This window comes from Chiloscyllium punctatum, chromosome 37 (assembly GCF_047496795.1).
Source record: "Chiloscyllium punctatum isolate Juve2018m chromosome 37, sChiPun1.3, whole genome shotgun sequence".
NCBI classification, from domain to species: domain Eukaryota; kingdom Metazoa; phylum Chordata; class Chondrichthyes; order Orectolobiformes; family Hemiscylliidae; genus Chiloscyllium; species Chiloscyllium punctatum.
Window position 1 is genome coordinate 59,837,111 of NC_092775.1, and position 18,081 is coordinate 59,855,191.

General features: G+C 37.6%; 1 protein-coding gene across 2 annotated transcripts in view; it reads right to left on the reverse strand.

Moving 5' to 3' along the window:
- The window catches only part of LOC140463152 (AP-1 complex subunit gamma-1-like), a 135,123-nt gene that overhangs the window by 44,229 nt on the left and 72,813 nt on the right, over positions 1-18,081 (reverse strand). For both annotated transcript variants that reach the window (XM_072556919.1, XM_072556918.1), the window contains exons 7-9: positions 12,332-12,427; positions 9,055-9,135; positions 231-329 (exon numbers count right to left, since the gene is read on the reverse strand). In XM_072556919.1, coding sequence (XP_072413020.1) covers positions 231-329; positions 9,055-9,135; positions 12,332-12,427 — 276 coding nt within the window. The remainder of the gene's footprint in view (positions 1-230; positions 330-9,054; positions 9,136-12,331; positions 12,428-18,081) is intronic.

Consider the following 18,081-nt stretch of genomic DNA (forward strand, 5'->3'; position numbering starts at 1 on the left):
ATCAATATTAGAATCTTTATTGCTTTGTTAACAAATGACCAAGGGTCACTAGAAAAATCAGCTTTTCTTTTTCAAAACCATGTATCACAGGATCACGATGGCAATAGAGGCCTGACAACTATAAATGTGACAATACGATTGGATCATTACTCAGTTAGAATAATTCAAGTTGGTTTACTTAAGTATATTCCAGAACAATTTCAATTTAGTAACAAGTAAATATCACTTACCCTCAATCCACTCTCAGACTTAATATCCATCACTGTTAAAACAGTTTCATATAAAATAGCATTGCCTACATTTTTACTGGTTTCAGTGTTGGTTGCAACCTAAAATGAAAACACCACAATATAACAAAACTACCATAATTTTACATTCATGTCCAGTTATAAATTAGGAGAAAGGGATGAGATTTTGCAGGATATGAATGTGCGTTACATTTACTCAAGTGTTAATTGTTGAATTATCTCATGTCAACGAAGTGGTCATTTTAAACAAACTGTTATTTGTTCCACAATAAGTTTTACCTGTAATGATGCAATGCAAACAATTTGTGACTGAAATGTCAGGATGGAAGGGGACTATAATCAGAACCTTACTAAATTGAATCCAGTATCAAAATCCGTTTGTACAAAGCAACCTCAGAGTTCAGATATTTCGTGAATTCCCAGAGTGGTTCACAGCATTCATTTCAAGAAAAGCTCATTCTATAATACTTCAATACAAAACAGCTTTATCAATTATGCCAAAATGCTTTTCCATGATATTTTTATTCTATTAAAACAAAGTCTATAACTGTGAATGCTGATGAAACAAAGATTCCTCAGAACTTTTAAGCTCAATTAACAGATTTTTTCCCCAAAAGACTGCAATTGTTCTAATATGGAAAGTAAGGAATGCCCAGAGACAAGTTTTTTCCCCCTTTTTTGTCTCACCTGAAGTGATTGCTCTCCACTACATTCCAAGTGCAATCCTTCATCTCTGTGCCATCACTGGAAATGCTGAAAGGCTATTTGGTCATACAGAGCTACAGCTTTGCCTGATCCTGTTCTCACTCAATGATGAGATGTACACTTTTGTGCAGAACTTACCATTGTGGGAACCAAAGTATTGAGTGGTAGATTTGTAGTCAGAGTCATACAACATGGAAACACACTGAACAGACCCTTCAGTCCAACCAGTCCATGCCGACCATTATCCCAAACTAAACTGGTCCCACCTACCTGTGTTTGGCCCATATCGCTCCAAACATTTATTTGTGTACTTACTTAATGTTTTTTAAATTTTGTAACTTTACCTGTATTCATCCTTCTTCTGCACGTTCATTCCATACAAGAACCACCGTGTAAAAAATACTATCCCCCCATGTCCTTTTAGAAGCTTACTCCACTCACCTTACAAATATGCCAGAGTCTCAAAATCCCTCACCCATGGGAAAGAACACCTGCCATTCATATTATCATGATTTTTATAAATCTCTGTAATGGTCATCCCTCAACCTCCTACACTCCAGTGGAAGTAGTCCCAGCCTATTCAGCCTCTCTTTATAACTCAAACTCTCCACTCCTGGCAACATCCTGGGAAATCTCTTCTGAACCTTCTTCAGCTTAATAACGTCCTTCCTATAACTGGGCAACGAAAACACAGTTCTCTAGAGCAGGCCTCACCAAGGTCCTGTACAACGTCAACATAATGTCCCAAACCCTATATTCAAGCATCTGAGCAATCAAGGCAAGCATACCAAATGCCTTTTTAACCACCCTAGATTTGATGTTAACTTCAAAGAATTATGCAAATGGACCTTTTTAAAACAAAACTGTCAAAGTTTTTCATGTTACACTGATCAGGACAGATGCGAGAATATTAATTTTCAAAGGGAATAACAATTTATACTGAAGAAAAGGGCACAGATTGTATGAGGCTTATGACAGAGACTACACCAGAAAACAGTTCTCCCTGAAACTTTTGTTTTTACATTTAAAAAACATGTTGACTTCGATTGATTGAAGCATAGTTTGGGAGCTGCCTTACTCCCTGTTGTTTATTTAAAAAAGTGAAATGTCTAGTCGTGTTTGCAGATAACAGAGTCCTGCAAATGAACAGATGTAGCTTATAGTAAGTGTAAGTGAACCACATTGCGAGCCCAACATTCTTAAATTGGTTTCTGGATTAGTGGTGCTGGAAGAGCACAGCAGTTCAGGCAGCATCCAAGGAACTTCGAAATTGACGTTTCGGGCAAAAGCCCTGCCTGAACTGCTGTGCTCTTCCAGCACCACTAATCCAGAATCTGGTTTCCAGCATCTGCAGTCATTGTTTTTACCTCATTCTTAAATTGGTTGCTGTTCAATTATTAGCACATGCAGAAATGTTTAGCAAGTGGTGTCCAACAGTGAAGTTATGTTGAATATTGAGGTTTATTGGCAAGCAGTTCATTGATATCAGAATTCACTGTGATAATACCTCAACCAGAGACCACTTATTAAGCAATCAGCATCATTCTAAAAAATATAAATTGTTACTTCCTTTAAAATTTAATGTTCTTGGGCAAGAAGAAAAACCTCAATGATGCATTTATTTTTTCCAGCAACATTTAAGTTCTATTCTACAGAGTAATTATGGGAACCAATCCTTAGTCCATGGCTGGAGAGGATAATTGTTGTATTTTAAGTACTAGATTAGATAACATGTAATGGATTAGGGGTAAAACATTGGACATTCTGGGCTGTGATGCATTGGTTCCAATTATATTGTAATCTATGCAGCAGATCTGAAAAAGCAGTACAAAATCCAATTTTAAAATAAAAGAACATACAAAATTAGAGTAGGCCATTCAGACCCTCAAGCCAGTTCAGATGTTCAACAAGATCACAGCTGATCTGTCTCAGGCCTCAATTCCATCAAATCCCTGCTATTTCAAATATTTACCTACCTTTTCTTCAAATAGCTTCAGTGATCCAGCCTTCACTACTCTCTATGGGAGAGAACTATAGACATTTATTATCCTCTTGGTGAACAAATTCCTTTGCATCTCAGCTCTGTCCTCTTATTGCATAACTATGTCTCTTAGCACAAGACCACCTCACTACTGGAAACATCCTCTCAAAATCTACCTGGTTAAATCCCCTCAGAATTTTGCATGCTTAATTTAGATCACCTCTCATGCTTTTAAATTCTAATGAATAAAGGCTTAACCAGATTGATTATTTTGAATAAGTTGACCGGCCCCCTTTCCAGGAATCAGAGAAACTCTTGAACAGCTTCCAATTGCACTACATCCATTAGAGTCGTAGAGTCCTACAGCATGGAGACAGGGCCTTTAGCCTAAAGGTGTCCATGCCAACCAAAACGTCCACCAATAATAACCACATTTCCCTGCACTTGACCCATATTCTTCTAAACCTTCACTATCCTTGCATTTGTCCAAATGTCTTTTAAATGTTGTTAATGTACCAGCCTCAACCACTTCTGCTGGTAGCTCATTCCATATGTGTTCCACTCTAAAAAAGTTGTCCCTCAGGTTCCCTTTTATTTTTTCCCCTCTAACCTTAAACTGATGCCCTTGATTGCCCAACCTTGTGAAAAAGACTGAGTGCATTAACCCCATCCATGCCTTTTGTGATCTTGTACATGCCGAAAGATCTCTCCTCAGTCTCCTATGCTCTAAAGAAAAAAAGTCCTAACTTGTCCAACCTCTCCCTATTACTCAGACTGTTGAGCCCTGGCAACATCCTTGCAAATTTATGCTGTACTCTTTCATAACATCCTTCCTATAGCAAGGTGACCAAAACTGAACACAATACTCCAAGCGCGGTCTCACCAACATCCTGTACAACAGCAACATAACTTCCCACCTACTACACTCAATGCCCTGACTGATAAAGGCCAGCGTGCCAAAAGTCTTTGTCACTGCCCTGTCTACCTGTGGCTCCATTTTCACAGAACTGTGCACCTGAACTCTGAAGTCTCTCTGTTCCACTACACTCCTTTAAGACCTTATCAATCAACATGAAACTCCTACCTTGATTTGACTTTCCAAAATGCAAGACCTCACACTCATGTATATTAAACTCCATTTGCCATTTCTCGGCCCACTTCCCTAGCTGATCAAGATCTTGCTGCAATTTCTAATAACCTTTCTCACTGTCCACGATACCATCTATTTTAGTGTCATCTGAAAACATACTAATCATGCCTTGTACATTCTCATCCAAATCATTGATATAAATAACAACCGCAATGGGACCAGCACAGACCCTTGAGGCACTCCACTAGTCACAGGCCTCCTGTCTGACAAGCATCCTTCCACTATTTACCCTCTGCTTCCTACCATCAAAACAATTGTGTATCCAATTTGCCAGCTCCCCTTGGATTTCATGCGATCTAACCTTCCAGAGCAGCCTACCATGTGGAACCTTATCAAAGGCCTTACTGAATCCATATAGACTACATCTACCACCCTGCCTTCGTCAACCTTCCTGGTCACTTCATTAAAGAATTCTAAAAAATTTGCAAGGCATGGCCATTCTATGCACAAAGCCATGCTGACTATCACTAATCAAACCCTGTCTTTCCAAGTGCATATTTATCTTATCTCTCAGAATCCTCTCAAATAACTTACCTAACACAGATGTTAGGCTTACTGGTCTACAGTTCCTAGGCTTTTCTTTGCAGCCCTTCTTGAGAAAGGCTGCAACATTCACTACCCTCCTGTCTTCTGGGACCTCCCTGTGGCTAATGATGATGCAAAAATATCAGCCAGAGTCCCGCAATTTATTCTCTAGTGTCTTGCAGTGTTCTTGGATATATCTGGTCAGGACCAGGAGATTTATTTATCTTCATACCAATTCTAATGCATTACCTCTAATGCCATGAACTCCCATCTGGAGAAATAACACTTATTAGGACACCTTATCGAATGCCTTCTAATAACTCAAATACATCTACCAGTTCCCCTTTTATAATTGTGCTGGTTAAATCAAAAGACTAGCAAATTTGTCAAACGTAATTTCCCTTTCATTAAACCATGCTGGCTCTGTTTAATTGTGTTAAGTTTTTGTCAACGTCATGCACTAAGGATGCAGCGGTTAAGCCCAAAAGACGTTTGGCCCTTCACACAAATGAGTAATATGATATCTGAATTTTAGTGCTGGTGCTATTGCTGCAGGACTGAATAAAACCACATGAAGTGGTTCATCAATCTTTGAGTTCTGAAGAAAGTCAGAAGTTGGAGCTGCAATGCAATTTATTTGTGCTTCCTGAGGCTTTGGTGCATTTCATACATAATGATGTGGCGCTGTTAGACTGGGGTGTACAAAGTTAAAAAATCACACTACATCAGGTTATATTCCAACAGGTTTACTTGGAAGCACTACCTTTTGGAGCGCTGTTCCTTCCACAGGAGGCTTGTCCTGGTGACGGAGCAGCAGTCTGAAAGCTAGTGCTTCCAAATAAACATCTTGGACTATAACCTGGTCTTGTGTGATTTTTAACTTCATACATCACGATTTTCTTTTGAGTCTTAGCTGAGGACAAAACGTTCCTGAGATAGTTTGTCAGGCTCCTGCAAGATCTTCCATATTTATACCATTCCTCCATGGCCCACTTGAGTTGCAGGTTATCACTTCACAGTAGTGATCTGACAGATACAGCTCTAATTTAGTTCAACCAAATTTAAATACTGTTAGAGAGCACCTAAAGATGGAGGTGCCTTCCATTTGGGGCTAGAGTCTCAGAAGCTGCTTACAGCCTTTAAAATGAAGTGGAAATGCAGCAAGTTAGAAGACCGCCTCCTCATAAGATTGTGCAGATGGGCATGTTGCCAGTAAATGCAAGCTTGAGTCCTGGAAAAAACCCCAGGTAGCAAGTAGCTTTGAAACGGTTAAGATTTCAATCACAATTTCTCTAGGTTTAATGCGACTTCCACAGGGTTAGGCAACCCTCAGCCGAGACTGAATTCACACCCTTCAGTTGCAGTAGAGGAACTCCAGGAGGCATAAGGATACTGTAAGGCTTGCTATCAATATAATACTGCTCAAGGATCTCCATGAAAGGAGTTGAGTTGGTACTTTAAAAATACAGGTAAAGTCAAAATTTCAGCTCAAATGGTTTATATTTTCGAAGGACACAGGTTGAAAAAATTCTCAAATTATAACACTGAAAATGTCCTTCCCTACAATGATATCAGTAAATTATTTAAAATCAAAGAAGACAAAGTAAGAAAGAAAGTATGGCTACAGAGAGATGAGAAAACATTGACTGCTTTATTACACAAAGTGGCTGAAGCAGAAACCTGTGTATCTTTCAAGGGAAAAAAAAGCAGAGGAGCAAACAGAGAAAGCAGGACAGTGTAACAATGTCTAGAAGCACATAAGTTTACATGCATGGAAGCAGCACCTTCAACTTAATCTACACCATGTAAACTCCACACACTGGAAATTTTAGACTAAACACGTTATCCTCTATACTCACCTTAACATCCATCTTCAGGTGTCTTTATCTGCCCTTGTTTAAAGAACACATCTGCTCTAGTAAAAACCCAGCAGACACACCATGGGTTGATTGATCTCAAGATCCGTAAACATCATGCTTCTCTAAGACCCCAATAATTGTAAAATTATTCCGTAGTGAAGTCTTTCAAAGCAACTCAATCCCATTTTAATCAATAAAAGTTTCAGCACCCAGGGAAAAATGTAATCTTTTCTCTTGTAGATACATAATAAAATAGGATTAAGACATCTGCCAATTCATGCCAACAAATAACTTGCCTTTCTTTAAAAAAAAATTAAGTTTGGAAATGGAAACAAATTTGATGAAAATAGGCTTTTGCCTCTGCTCAGACCTTGAATTCTGTCATATTACTGGAAATTACCTCTATTAATGAATGAGAATTAATGCAGGTTCCAGTACATTTAAAACATTGCAAACTGCTAATGATTCATTTATTTCTTTTCCTTATGTAGAGACATTAAGCCTTTCACAGCAGCTGTTTGAGGCCCTGCAGAATGCAATGTAGGAAATCATAGGCAGAACAAGGAGTACAGTAAACAGAGGATGGTGTTACATGCATGTGTGGGTGTGGAAATGATGCATTCGTGGCTTTCTTGTGGCGTTGAATATACTTGAGTTTTGGGGAGCTGTTAGCAATAAGACTGTTGCTTTTCCATACTATAATCAGCAATACAAGGCTTTGAAAACTAGAATGAAAAGCATATTTAAAATATGCTGACTAGATGAAAGATTTTGGAATTATGAAAACAAATTGACAATGTTTATAATATTATAAGCAAGAAGTGGGTAATGATAGGCTGATTAGCCTAACATACATTATCGGAAAAGTACTGGAATTAGTTATTAAGGAAGTAATGGCAGAACATCTGGAAAATCATCATTTGATCAAGCAGAGTTAGCATGGCTTTATGACATGGAAACGTCATCTGACTAATTTATTAGAGATTTTTGAGGAAGTCTCAACTACAGTGAATCGAGGGAAACTAGAAGATGTGTTGTATTTGGACCTCCAGGAGACGCTCGACAAAGAGCTTCACAAAAGGTTAAGTTGTAAGACAAGAGCCCATAGCATTGGTGGTAGTATAGCGGCACAGAAAAAGAATCGGCTAATGAGCAGGTAACAGAAGTGAGGATAAGGGGACTTTTTTCAAACTGGTGACCGTGACCAATGGAGTTCTACAGGGGTTAGTAGATCAGAGACGACAACTGTGTATAATAGATGTTAATGACTTGGAGGAAGCAAGTGAAAATATTTCCTGCCAACTTTGCAGGTAAAACAAAAATAAGTGAAGAGGGATGCAAACAAGTTTAAGTGGGTGAAAAGTTGGGAAATGAAGTATAATATGGTAAAATGTGTTCATTTTGGAAGGGAGAACAGAATATTATTTAAATGGTAAAAAAACTAGAGAGCTGCAACACAAGAGGGATTTGAGAATAGTTGCATTCGAAATACAAAGCTAGCACACAGATGCAGCAGATAATCAGGAAGGTGAATGGAAATTTGGCCCTTATTTCAATTGGGGCTGGAGTATAAGAGTAGGGAAGCTTTATACCAACTGTACAAGGTATTGGTGAGACCACAGCTGGAGCACTGTTAGCAGTTTTAGTCTCCTTATTTAAGGAAAAAATATAATTTCTTTGGAGGAGGTTCACTAGGATGATTCCTGGTACGGAGGGATTATCTTACAAGCAAAAGCTAAACATGTTAGGACTCCATTCACCGAAGTTTACAAGAATGAGAAGTGATCTAATTGAAATATAAGTTTCTTAAGGGGCTTGACAGAGTAAATGCTGAGCAGACGTTCCTCTTGTGAGGGGAGTCCAGGAGGAGAAGGCATAGTGTTAGAAAAAAGGGATTTATGACTGAGATGAGACTTTGAGGATTAACAGTTTTTGGAACTCTTTGTCACAGACAGTGGTGGAGCATTGTGCATATTTAAGTCTGATGTAGATTGATTTATGATCAGTAGTGAATTAAGAGTGACAGGATAAATGCAGGAAAGTGGACGCGAGGAATGTTGACTTAGCCACGATCCTATTGAGTGGCAGAGCAAGCTCAAAGGGTCGAATGGCCTACATCAGTTTCTATTTCTTGTGGTCCTTTATTCTAAAGATAGCTATTTGGGTCAAGATTGAACGATGAAGCCATGGGGTAACTGATGGAAGCCTCTAGGTTGAGACTGCCAGACAGTACACTGATTTCTGGCTTGCTCAATGGAAGGTCCTCCACATTTAACTGGGTGTTGAGGAATATATAGTACTTGGTATCGGCACTTCAGGAACCAAAGTGCTTAAATCGTGAGCCATTGCAATTTGGGGAGCAGGGCACTGTCATGTTCAAGCATTGCTGTAATAAAACCCAGTAAATATTCACACCAAGGTTACAGGTCATTAAAACGCAAGTCTGAAAATGCAAGACTAGAATTCCATAGCAAACAATTCATAACAAGTGATCTTTTCTTTATCCAATATTTTGGTCTTATACCTAAGAGATAATTTGCCAAATGAACTTGTCACTGTGCTCTGAACTCATATTAAACCACTCACCTGAGCAAGAATATCATTCATTTGTTCGCTGGCTTCATCGTCACTTTTCCCCAATATTCTCAACAATCTTAAAATCTGGACCTGCGAAGTAAAAAAAAACTCACAAAATATGTCAATCTGAAGGAACACAGGGGCACTGAAACAGAATAGACAATACTCAACTTTACATTTCAATCAGAAGTTAAAGTATCTCAACACACGACAGGGAAATAAACTTAAAGATTAAAAATATTTAGAAGTACTAAAAAGCAAAATAATTAAAATTAAAATCTAGGTTCCAACAGAAAATGGCAAGTGAAAATTTGTACCACACAAAGTCTGCATATAAAGTCTGATAAATGTTGCCTCCACAGCTACTAGATGTGATAGAGTGGTTGCATATAAGGAATGTGTGCTCAAAAATTTAAGAGGATTCAAACCCTGGGTGGAGTTCAATAATTCAACACTATGAAGTTTTAATTGGAACTTATGAGCAGCAGAAACTGGTGATGATATTTCACAGTATAATTTCTGGCAACTGTGCCCTTAACTTATAGAAGACTTAGTGTTGATCATGATGAGGGAGCTGACACCAACTTACTCTGCTAATGGTTGTGCATAACTGTCAGCCAGTTGGTAAAATTAAATGGAGAGCAGGAGGGGATAGGACCAAGGGGTCAAGTGAAGAATGGAAAGTAGCAGAGCATGCAAGAAGAATAAGAGTTGGATAATCTAGAAAGATAGAAGCAATATGAGAGAAATAACAAACAAAAATGGAAGATTAGGACAAAGATAGGGGAAGGTAAAATAATGCCGAAGGGAAGGAAACAGATATGCAGGCACCACTATTCAAACTAGTAAAATATGACTTTGAAAACCCGTGTACATTCTTTCTAAAATAAAATAAGAACCATGAGTTTCTTAAAAAGTCAGTTCTTAATAACAGTCCTTATTTAAAAGGCAAAAATGCAAGCTAAATTTCTAATGAAAACATTCCATAAGGTAGTATTTTCTGGTCATGATATTGATGCCATTAGTAGACATAATTAGGTGTTTCTCATAAAGCTGTAAAGACCATCGTCAGGTCTTAGACAAGTCTGACCATTGAAATCAGTGGGAAAAACATTGCATGGTTACAATAAATGGCAGAGCCCTTAGGAGCATTAACATACAGAGGGATCTGGGTATACTTTTTTTAATATCCATTCACAAGATGAAGGCATCGCTGTCTAGGTCAACATTTATTGCCCATCCCTAATTGCCCAGAGGGCAGTTGAGAGTCAACCACATTGCTATGGGTCTGGAGTCACATATAGGCCAGACCAAATAAGGATGGCAGTTTCCTTCCCTAAAGGACACAGTGATCCAGCTGGGTTTTTACAACAATTGACAATGGATTCATGGTCATCAATAGACTTTTAATTCCAGATTTTTTATTGAATTTAAATTCCACCATCTGCTGTGGTAGGATTCGAACCAGAGTCCACAGAACATTATCTGGGTCTCTGGATTAACAGTCCAGCAATAATACCAATAGGCCACTGCCTCTCCGCTTTCAGGATTCAGGTCTTAAGAATCCTGAAAGTGGCAACAAAAGCAGATAAGGTAGTCAAGAAGGCATAAAGTACGCTTGCTTTCATTGGCTGGGGAGTCGAATATAAAAGTTGGCAAATTATGTTACAACTGTATAAAACTTTAGTTAGGCCACATTTGGAATATTGCATACAGTTCTGGTCACTGCGTTATGAAAAGGATACAGATGCATTAGAGAGAGTGCAATGAAGGCCTACCAGGATGTTGCCTGGTCTGCAGGGTTTTGGGTATGATGAGGGGGTGGATAAACTCTATTGTTTTCACTGGAAAGATGGAGTCTCAGGGATGACCTGATAGAGGTCTACAAAATTATGAGGGGCATAGATAGAGTGGATAGTCAGAAGCTTTTTCTCAGGGTAGAAAGGCCAATGATAAGAGGGCACAGGTACAGGTAAGAGGTACGTACATTTAGGGAAGAAATGTGTAGTGAGTGCTTGGATTGCACTGCCAGTGGATGTAGTGGAAGCTGGCATGTTAGCAAGGTTTAAGGCTATCTTGATAGACAAATGAACAGGAGGTAAACAGAGGGATAGAATTACTTATTTGCAATAAGGATTGGGAATGAGCACATGATTGGTGGGCCAAAGGGCCTGTTCCTATGATGTAATGTTCTTTGTATCTATCAGGTTAATGAGTGGTGAGCAGTAGGTCTGGTGTCTCTGGACTTCAGGAAGACATTTAAATAGATATCTTTCGGGAAAGTTGTTTAAAAATAACTTAATGGTCATTTCTCAGACGGAACTGTTTGAGATGTGTACTTCAATTCTCAGCCCTCTTTTGTTCTGGATCTAAAGCAGGAGAATGTGATTTTGAAATTTAACAAACACACAGCTGCAGCAGGTTTAACAAATACCAGGTAACGTAAAAAAAACTTCAAAAGGGCAGTCAAAGATTGCAAATGCAACAAAAGTTGAGAAGTCAACTTTTAGAAAGAAAAAGAAGAAATTAAAGAACATAGTCAATGAAATGATATGGATCATGGGATGTGTGTGAATCACAACAAAAGCAGCATTTGTTATACATCCCTAGCTTCTCTGGAGAAGGCGGGAGGGAGTAAGCTGCTACTGCAAATCACTGAAGTCCATACAGTGTAGGAACACCTGTAGCATGGTTAGGTACACCTTCAACAAACTGGTGCTTGCGAGTACATCATTTCCTGAAAGAGTTTGCATTGAAAGCTATAGAAAAGACCATTAGCATTTTGAAATTTGGAACAAAAAGCATATGAATAAAGGTATAATAAAAAAAATTCTTTGTCCAAGGTACATAAGGTTATTGCAAACAAAATTCTTTTCTCTTGTCTCTGCTGGAGACATACATGAATAGGAACTGGATTGGACTCAGTCAGGCTGCTGCAGGCATTTTGTCAACAATTATTATTAGATCTACATCTGAAGAACGATCAAGACAGATGGGTACTAAATGACACCCTTTAGTACTGTCACAGTAAGAAATGAATACTTACAGGGGTCAGATGAGGGGGGGAAAGAAAATGATAAATAAACAAAAAGGGGAAAAAAATTATTAATGTTGCCTATTTGTGTAATTAGTTAAAACAAAGAGGTAAAGACAATTCATCTGTATTGTTCAATTCAAAATTATTGTTATTCCCATATTCAAGGCACCAAGTGCTTTGAGGAAAGAAAAACGACAACAAGTAACATATTAGATGGTTATTTTTTTCAGTGGAAATTTAGGAAGTTACCTGAAGAAAAGGGTCACTAATGCCAGAAACATCATGTTCTGGAGAGTAGCCAGACATAATCAGGTTCTTCAGGGATTTAACTAACTGTGGAACAACCTAAGATTGAAAAGAACACATATCACATAGCAGAATTTGTGCATCATTCATAAATAACTTCCAAGAAAATTAACATTTTTTTCATTATATAAATCAATTTTTATATAACTTTTAAAATAAATCCATAATGATGCTGTTGCATTGATCACCAATTCCATAACATTGCCTTATGTCGGATGAAGATAACAAATTGAATTAAAATCGCGTTAGAAGGAAGAAAGAAGCGACTGGAATTCAAAGATAGCTTCTCAATAATTGGAAGTGTTTAGGACAGTATCACAATTTTATTTTGGGATTACTTATTTACATTGTACATGCCAATTATTTGACTACATGACTAAAAGCAAGTGTCTACGTATGCAGATTGTATACAAGTCAGAAGCATAGTAAACACTTCTGTGACTAAAGGTTAGCAAGTGTCCATTGATAAGGTGATGAAAGGTCGGGAGGTGGTAGATAGAATTCAACACTAGTAATGTGAGATAAAGAAAGCAAAGTGCATTTAAGGCCACATCGGATCAGACGTGATCTTACTGAGCTGCATTGCAGGTTTGAAGGGTCAAATACTTGCTCCAGCTCCAACTGCTTATGTTTTAACACCCTCTATCCAGCAGGGGTCACTAGGTAATCATCAGCAGACATTACAGTAGTTGGTTTTCTAAACCAATATCTCAGCTAAGATGGACTAATTTGTCAGGGAGTAAGATTTAAGCCAGTAGGCATCCTGCTCCATTTGAATGGCTGCAGTGTTGCTGAATATATTCAGCAATTTGAACAGAAAAGCATTAAGACATAAATAAATAAAGATATTTAACAATCTTCAAAGGGTAAAGATATTCAATGCAAAATATCTTCCAAATAAGTGTGAAGATGATTTTTCACTAAACCTTTTCTTCAAGCATCATCTCTTTTAAGCATTAATTAACCACTGTTACCTTGATAAAGTGACAATTCTTCATAATACAGTTTAGTAATTTATTGTCACTTGTATTTAGGAAAATACAGTAAAACTTTGTCTCCATACACCAATACCATTTTAATTAGAGAAAATATGACAGTAACTAAGACAAATACAAAAATACTCTGTCAATAGATTATTAGACTAATGGAGGTATCAGAGTAAAAGGTTCTTAAGCTGGACTTTGAGAAATTCTTCTCACTAGAATAGCATAATCCATTGGATAACAGGAGGAACCCTGACAAATTTCCACCCTCTCTAAACCAGGGGCTGATGAGGTCAGTGCAACCCTTTCTACTTTCAGAGTGAGGATAATTACTGCTGGACTGCACTACAGCAAAGTCTCCTAACCTGCATGGCTCAATATCATTTCTAACTATTAAGTTAAGAGAGTATCCAGCAGAACACAAAACTTCCATACTAGCAGTAATGCAACATTGGTAACACTTCTACCTTCAATTTCACATTTAAATAAGACACCACAGAAAATTAAATATCATCAAACCAAACAAGCTATATAGTAAACACCTTGCAAACATTGCATATACTTCATGCTATGTTACACATAAAACGCGTTTACTGCAATACTTAGTTTATACTGCACTCCAACACAAAGTAATGAAACTGCTAATTTCATAGGCTCAATTTTGAAAAAAACCTAAGCTTTCAGAAAATGTACCTTTTACAAACTTATCAGTATGTTATTTGAATTCGTATGATGACTACTCTAAGGATTTTGGTCACTCACCTTGCACTGCCATTTAGGACTTTCGGTTTGAGTGAGACTGGAGAACATGAAGAAAATGAGGGGCACGGATGGAAGGATGCAGGGGAGTTGGGTTGTGGAGCTGAGGCAGATCTGAGAGTGACAGCCTGGCTCAATTATAACACTCTTGCCCAAGTCAGAACCCACACCAGGAGTTCAGCGCATTAATCTAGCCTGACACCCCAGCAAGTGCACAGGGAGTGTTGCACTGGGTAAGCTGTCTTTTGGATGAAATGTTAAACTTTAAGTCCTGTCAGCTCATTGAAGTGGATGCAAGGCAAAGGAGTTATTTCTGCCATCCTGGCCAATATTTATCCTTGAATCAACGCAAATGTTCTAATCAGTATTGCACTGATGCTTATGGAAATTTGCTATAACTAGCCAAAACAACGTGATGACAAGCAGAGACAAAGTTACTGCTTAATTTGGTTGTGAATATAGTGAAGTACTGACTTTAAGTGCAGCTGGCTCTACCGGCTATTTAATCCAAAAAAAATGCTCTGAGCTTACTGGAAATACCAAAGCTAGTTGAATTTGCATTGAATTTTGCAGTATTTTATCATACAAAATTAACCCTATGAGTCACTTTAAAATTACAAGACGACACACTGGAAGTTATTTGGCCTACCACCCCTATTCTGGCTCTTTGAAAAATCTATCAATTAGTCTCTGTTCTCTGCTTCTTTCCTATAGCCTTTCAAGAATTCCTCTTTCAAATATCCAAAAAACACCCACTCATGAAACATATTTCACAACACCATGACAGATCTGCAACGTTGCCCTGTCATTCACAAATAGAGTAGAACTTTTAGGTTTTCTCAATCACTTTCAATTTCAGCATACGCAGTCAGATTTTAGCTGAATTTGTGTAAGTAACTGAATAAATCGCTCTTGTTCATTTATGCTTAGTTCTTCTTAATGACCATTCAGAGACAGGATAGGCTGAAAATGGTGTCTTCTCATGCTTTTGAGCACAGCCATAAGCTCAGTTTCATTTCATATAGAGGACCTGATGTTGGACTGGGGTGGACAAAATTAAGAATAATGCTACACTAGGTTATAGTCCAACAAGTTTATTTGGAAGTATAAGCTTTCGGAGCGTTACTCCTCTGTCAGGTAGCAAGTGGGGCAGCATTGTCGAACACAGACTGTGCTGTGTAATTTCATATGGTTTAATACATGACCACCTTGAAATTAATCATATTTTTCCCCATTCCTAGATTTCAACATATTCAATTGCAAGCTGTCCCTTAATGAAATAACAGCTTTAACAGGACTGACAGAGAAAAACTGCATTACTCAAACTTATTTAGAAGGATCCACTTCGTAACTACAGCATTGTGTCTTGGATATATTTCTTAGCAATTGTTAGTGTACTTGTACAACTGACCTGATACAACTTATCTCATCAGGAATGGAAGCTCTTGGTCCTAATAAATGTTACAAGTCAACTTTATCACTGATTTTGTTACGCAACTGTTTAAAGCTTCTTTGCAGTAATCTTGATAAGGTAGGAGTATAGGCTGAAACCCACTCCCTGATTACAGCCTTACCTTCTCATTCTAGAATCCAAATTAAGGAAAGCAGGAAGAAAAGAAAGATAGTCATTAAAGGAAGCCAGATGTAGACAGAGCAAAGCAACTGCACAGTAGTTAAAGTTAGCAGCATTGAAAGTTTAGTTACCAATTGATCATGCAGTATGAATTTGAAGCAATATACTACAACTTCATTCACAAAGTGTAACAGCTCAACCACTTCAATCACACCCAGTTTCTTTCCTACAGTAACTAACTCTTGCAGATGTAGATTTGAGATACACAGAAAGTTTCCACTGTATCATTCTGGTGATCATATTTTATGACTAAGTCTGCACAACTAGGCATGGGCAGGATAGCCTGAGCGCAAGAAAACATCACAGCAGACTTGGAATATAGCCTTCATTTACACCAATATATGTGCACTCACTAAGACAATTCACAGGAAAGCCAAAATAATTCAAAATCACAGTTGACATTCTTCGTTCTCCAGTCCATAGCAACTGCAGCAAACCTACTTGATCCAGTATTTACAAGCGAGTGAACATGGAAGGCTCATGATCTTTAATATGGGATGGTAAAACTGATCACTCGTCCACTGGGGGAGCTGAGCTGCATTTTCTCACTCATAGCCACAATATTATTAGTTTTGGTTTCTGCCGAAGAGTAAATACTTGTTGAATATGATTCCCAATTATGAAGCTTCTGAAATGACATTCCTCATCTTCTTCTAGTATTTTGGAGCAGGTACATGGAAGTATTAAAGTGCCTATATTTTTTCAATGTTTTAAAAGAATGAAGCAGAACAACTTCTAGCTTAAACTCAGTGCTAGGAAAGATAATGGAATCATTGCTCAATGATGCAACAGAATAATACTCAACAACTGTAAGGATAACATGTAATTCCAGAAGTGAAGATCCTACTTAATGTTTTTGAAGCAACACCAAAAGACATTTCCTTGAGCTGTCACATTGCAGATGCATGTCAAATCAGATAGTGTCAGGAGATGGTAGCAGAATGAATATCAAAGTGGTTATAAAGCAGAATAAAGAATAAGAGTTAAACACAGTCACTAAGACTGGCAAAAGGAGGCAACTTGAGGTCCACAAGGATCTGTGCTGGGATGACTGTTGTTCAGAATTTACACGGATGGCTTGGACTCAGAAATCAGAAGTAGAACTTCAAAATTTGTTGATGACACTGAATTAGGAAGAGTTTATACTTGTGACAAGGTACAGCAAAATGTTCATAAACTTGAAAATTAGAAGTGCAACTGGAAAATGAATTTCAGTATTAACAAATGTGAAGTAGTGCTTTTTAAGATATTTGGATAAGTAGTATGGATGGAATAATGAAGTAAATCAATCATATGACATGGATATACAAATCACTAAAGAGGTGTGGATTCATATATCCAGAAAAGGAACAAAGCAATGGAGATCATTTCTAGGAACTAGACTGAAAAGCAGAAAATAGTGATAAAATTGTGCAGAAGTTTTCATGTGCTAAATTGAGTACTATGCACAATTTTCTTCTCCAGATTATAAAAAAGGAAATGGAGTCATGTGAAGATGCAAAAAAGCTTCACAAGGATTATACAAAAACAAATAGGTTATAACTATTAATAAAGCTTAAAAATGGTGAGGCTCTTCTCTCTAGAAAAACAGATGACTGAAGGATGATCCGTTAAAAGGTCTTTAAAGATACGAGGGAATCACAAAATATGGTCAATTCTGCGACATGCCAATAAAATGTTTCCACTTGCTAAGAATCTAAAACTGTATTATATGATAGCCACTGGTAAATCCAATAGGGAATAAGGAAATTTACTCACTAAAAAAGTGATAAGAATGTGGAACTTGCTACCACCTAAGGAGAAGTTGTGGAAAATAATGTCAATACATTTACAGCAAAGCTAGATAAATGAGAGAAAAAGGAACAGGAAGATATTTCAATAAATTGATTAGATTAAGTGAATTGGAAGGAAGTTTGTGTAGAATGTTAATACCATAACGACCTGTTCATAGATCTATTTGACAGAATGATCAATTGCCATGCTGTACATCATACAAGTTGCTGAGCAATGAGGGTTGGGTTCCTACTCCATAAAGCTGTCTCTCATCTCAATTCCCAAAATCTGGCATATCAGGGACAATCTCAGAAGACAAACTTGAGATCTATTTCAACACTCTCTGAAGACTTTAAAATAAAATTCTACACAAATTAGCAACAGTGACTTCCATTTATATAGAACAATTATTACAGTAAATCATTCTAGTGATATTATCAAATGTTGACACTTAATAACCTAAGGAGATACTAGATGTTAAGACCAGAAGTTTGGTTAGAGGTGTTAAAGATCATCTTAAAAGAAACCATTGCAAGTGGTTTGGA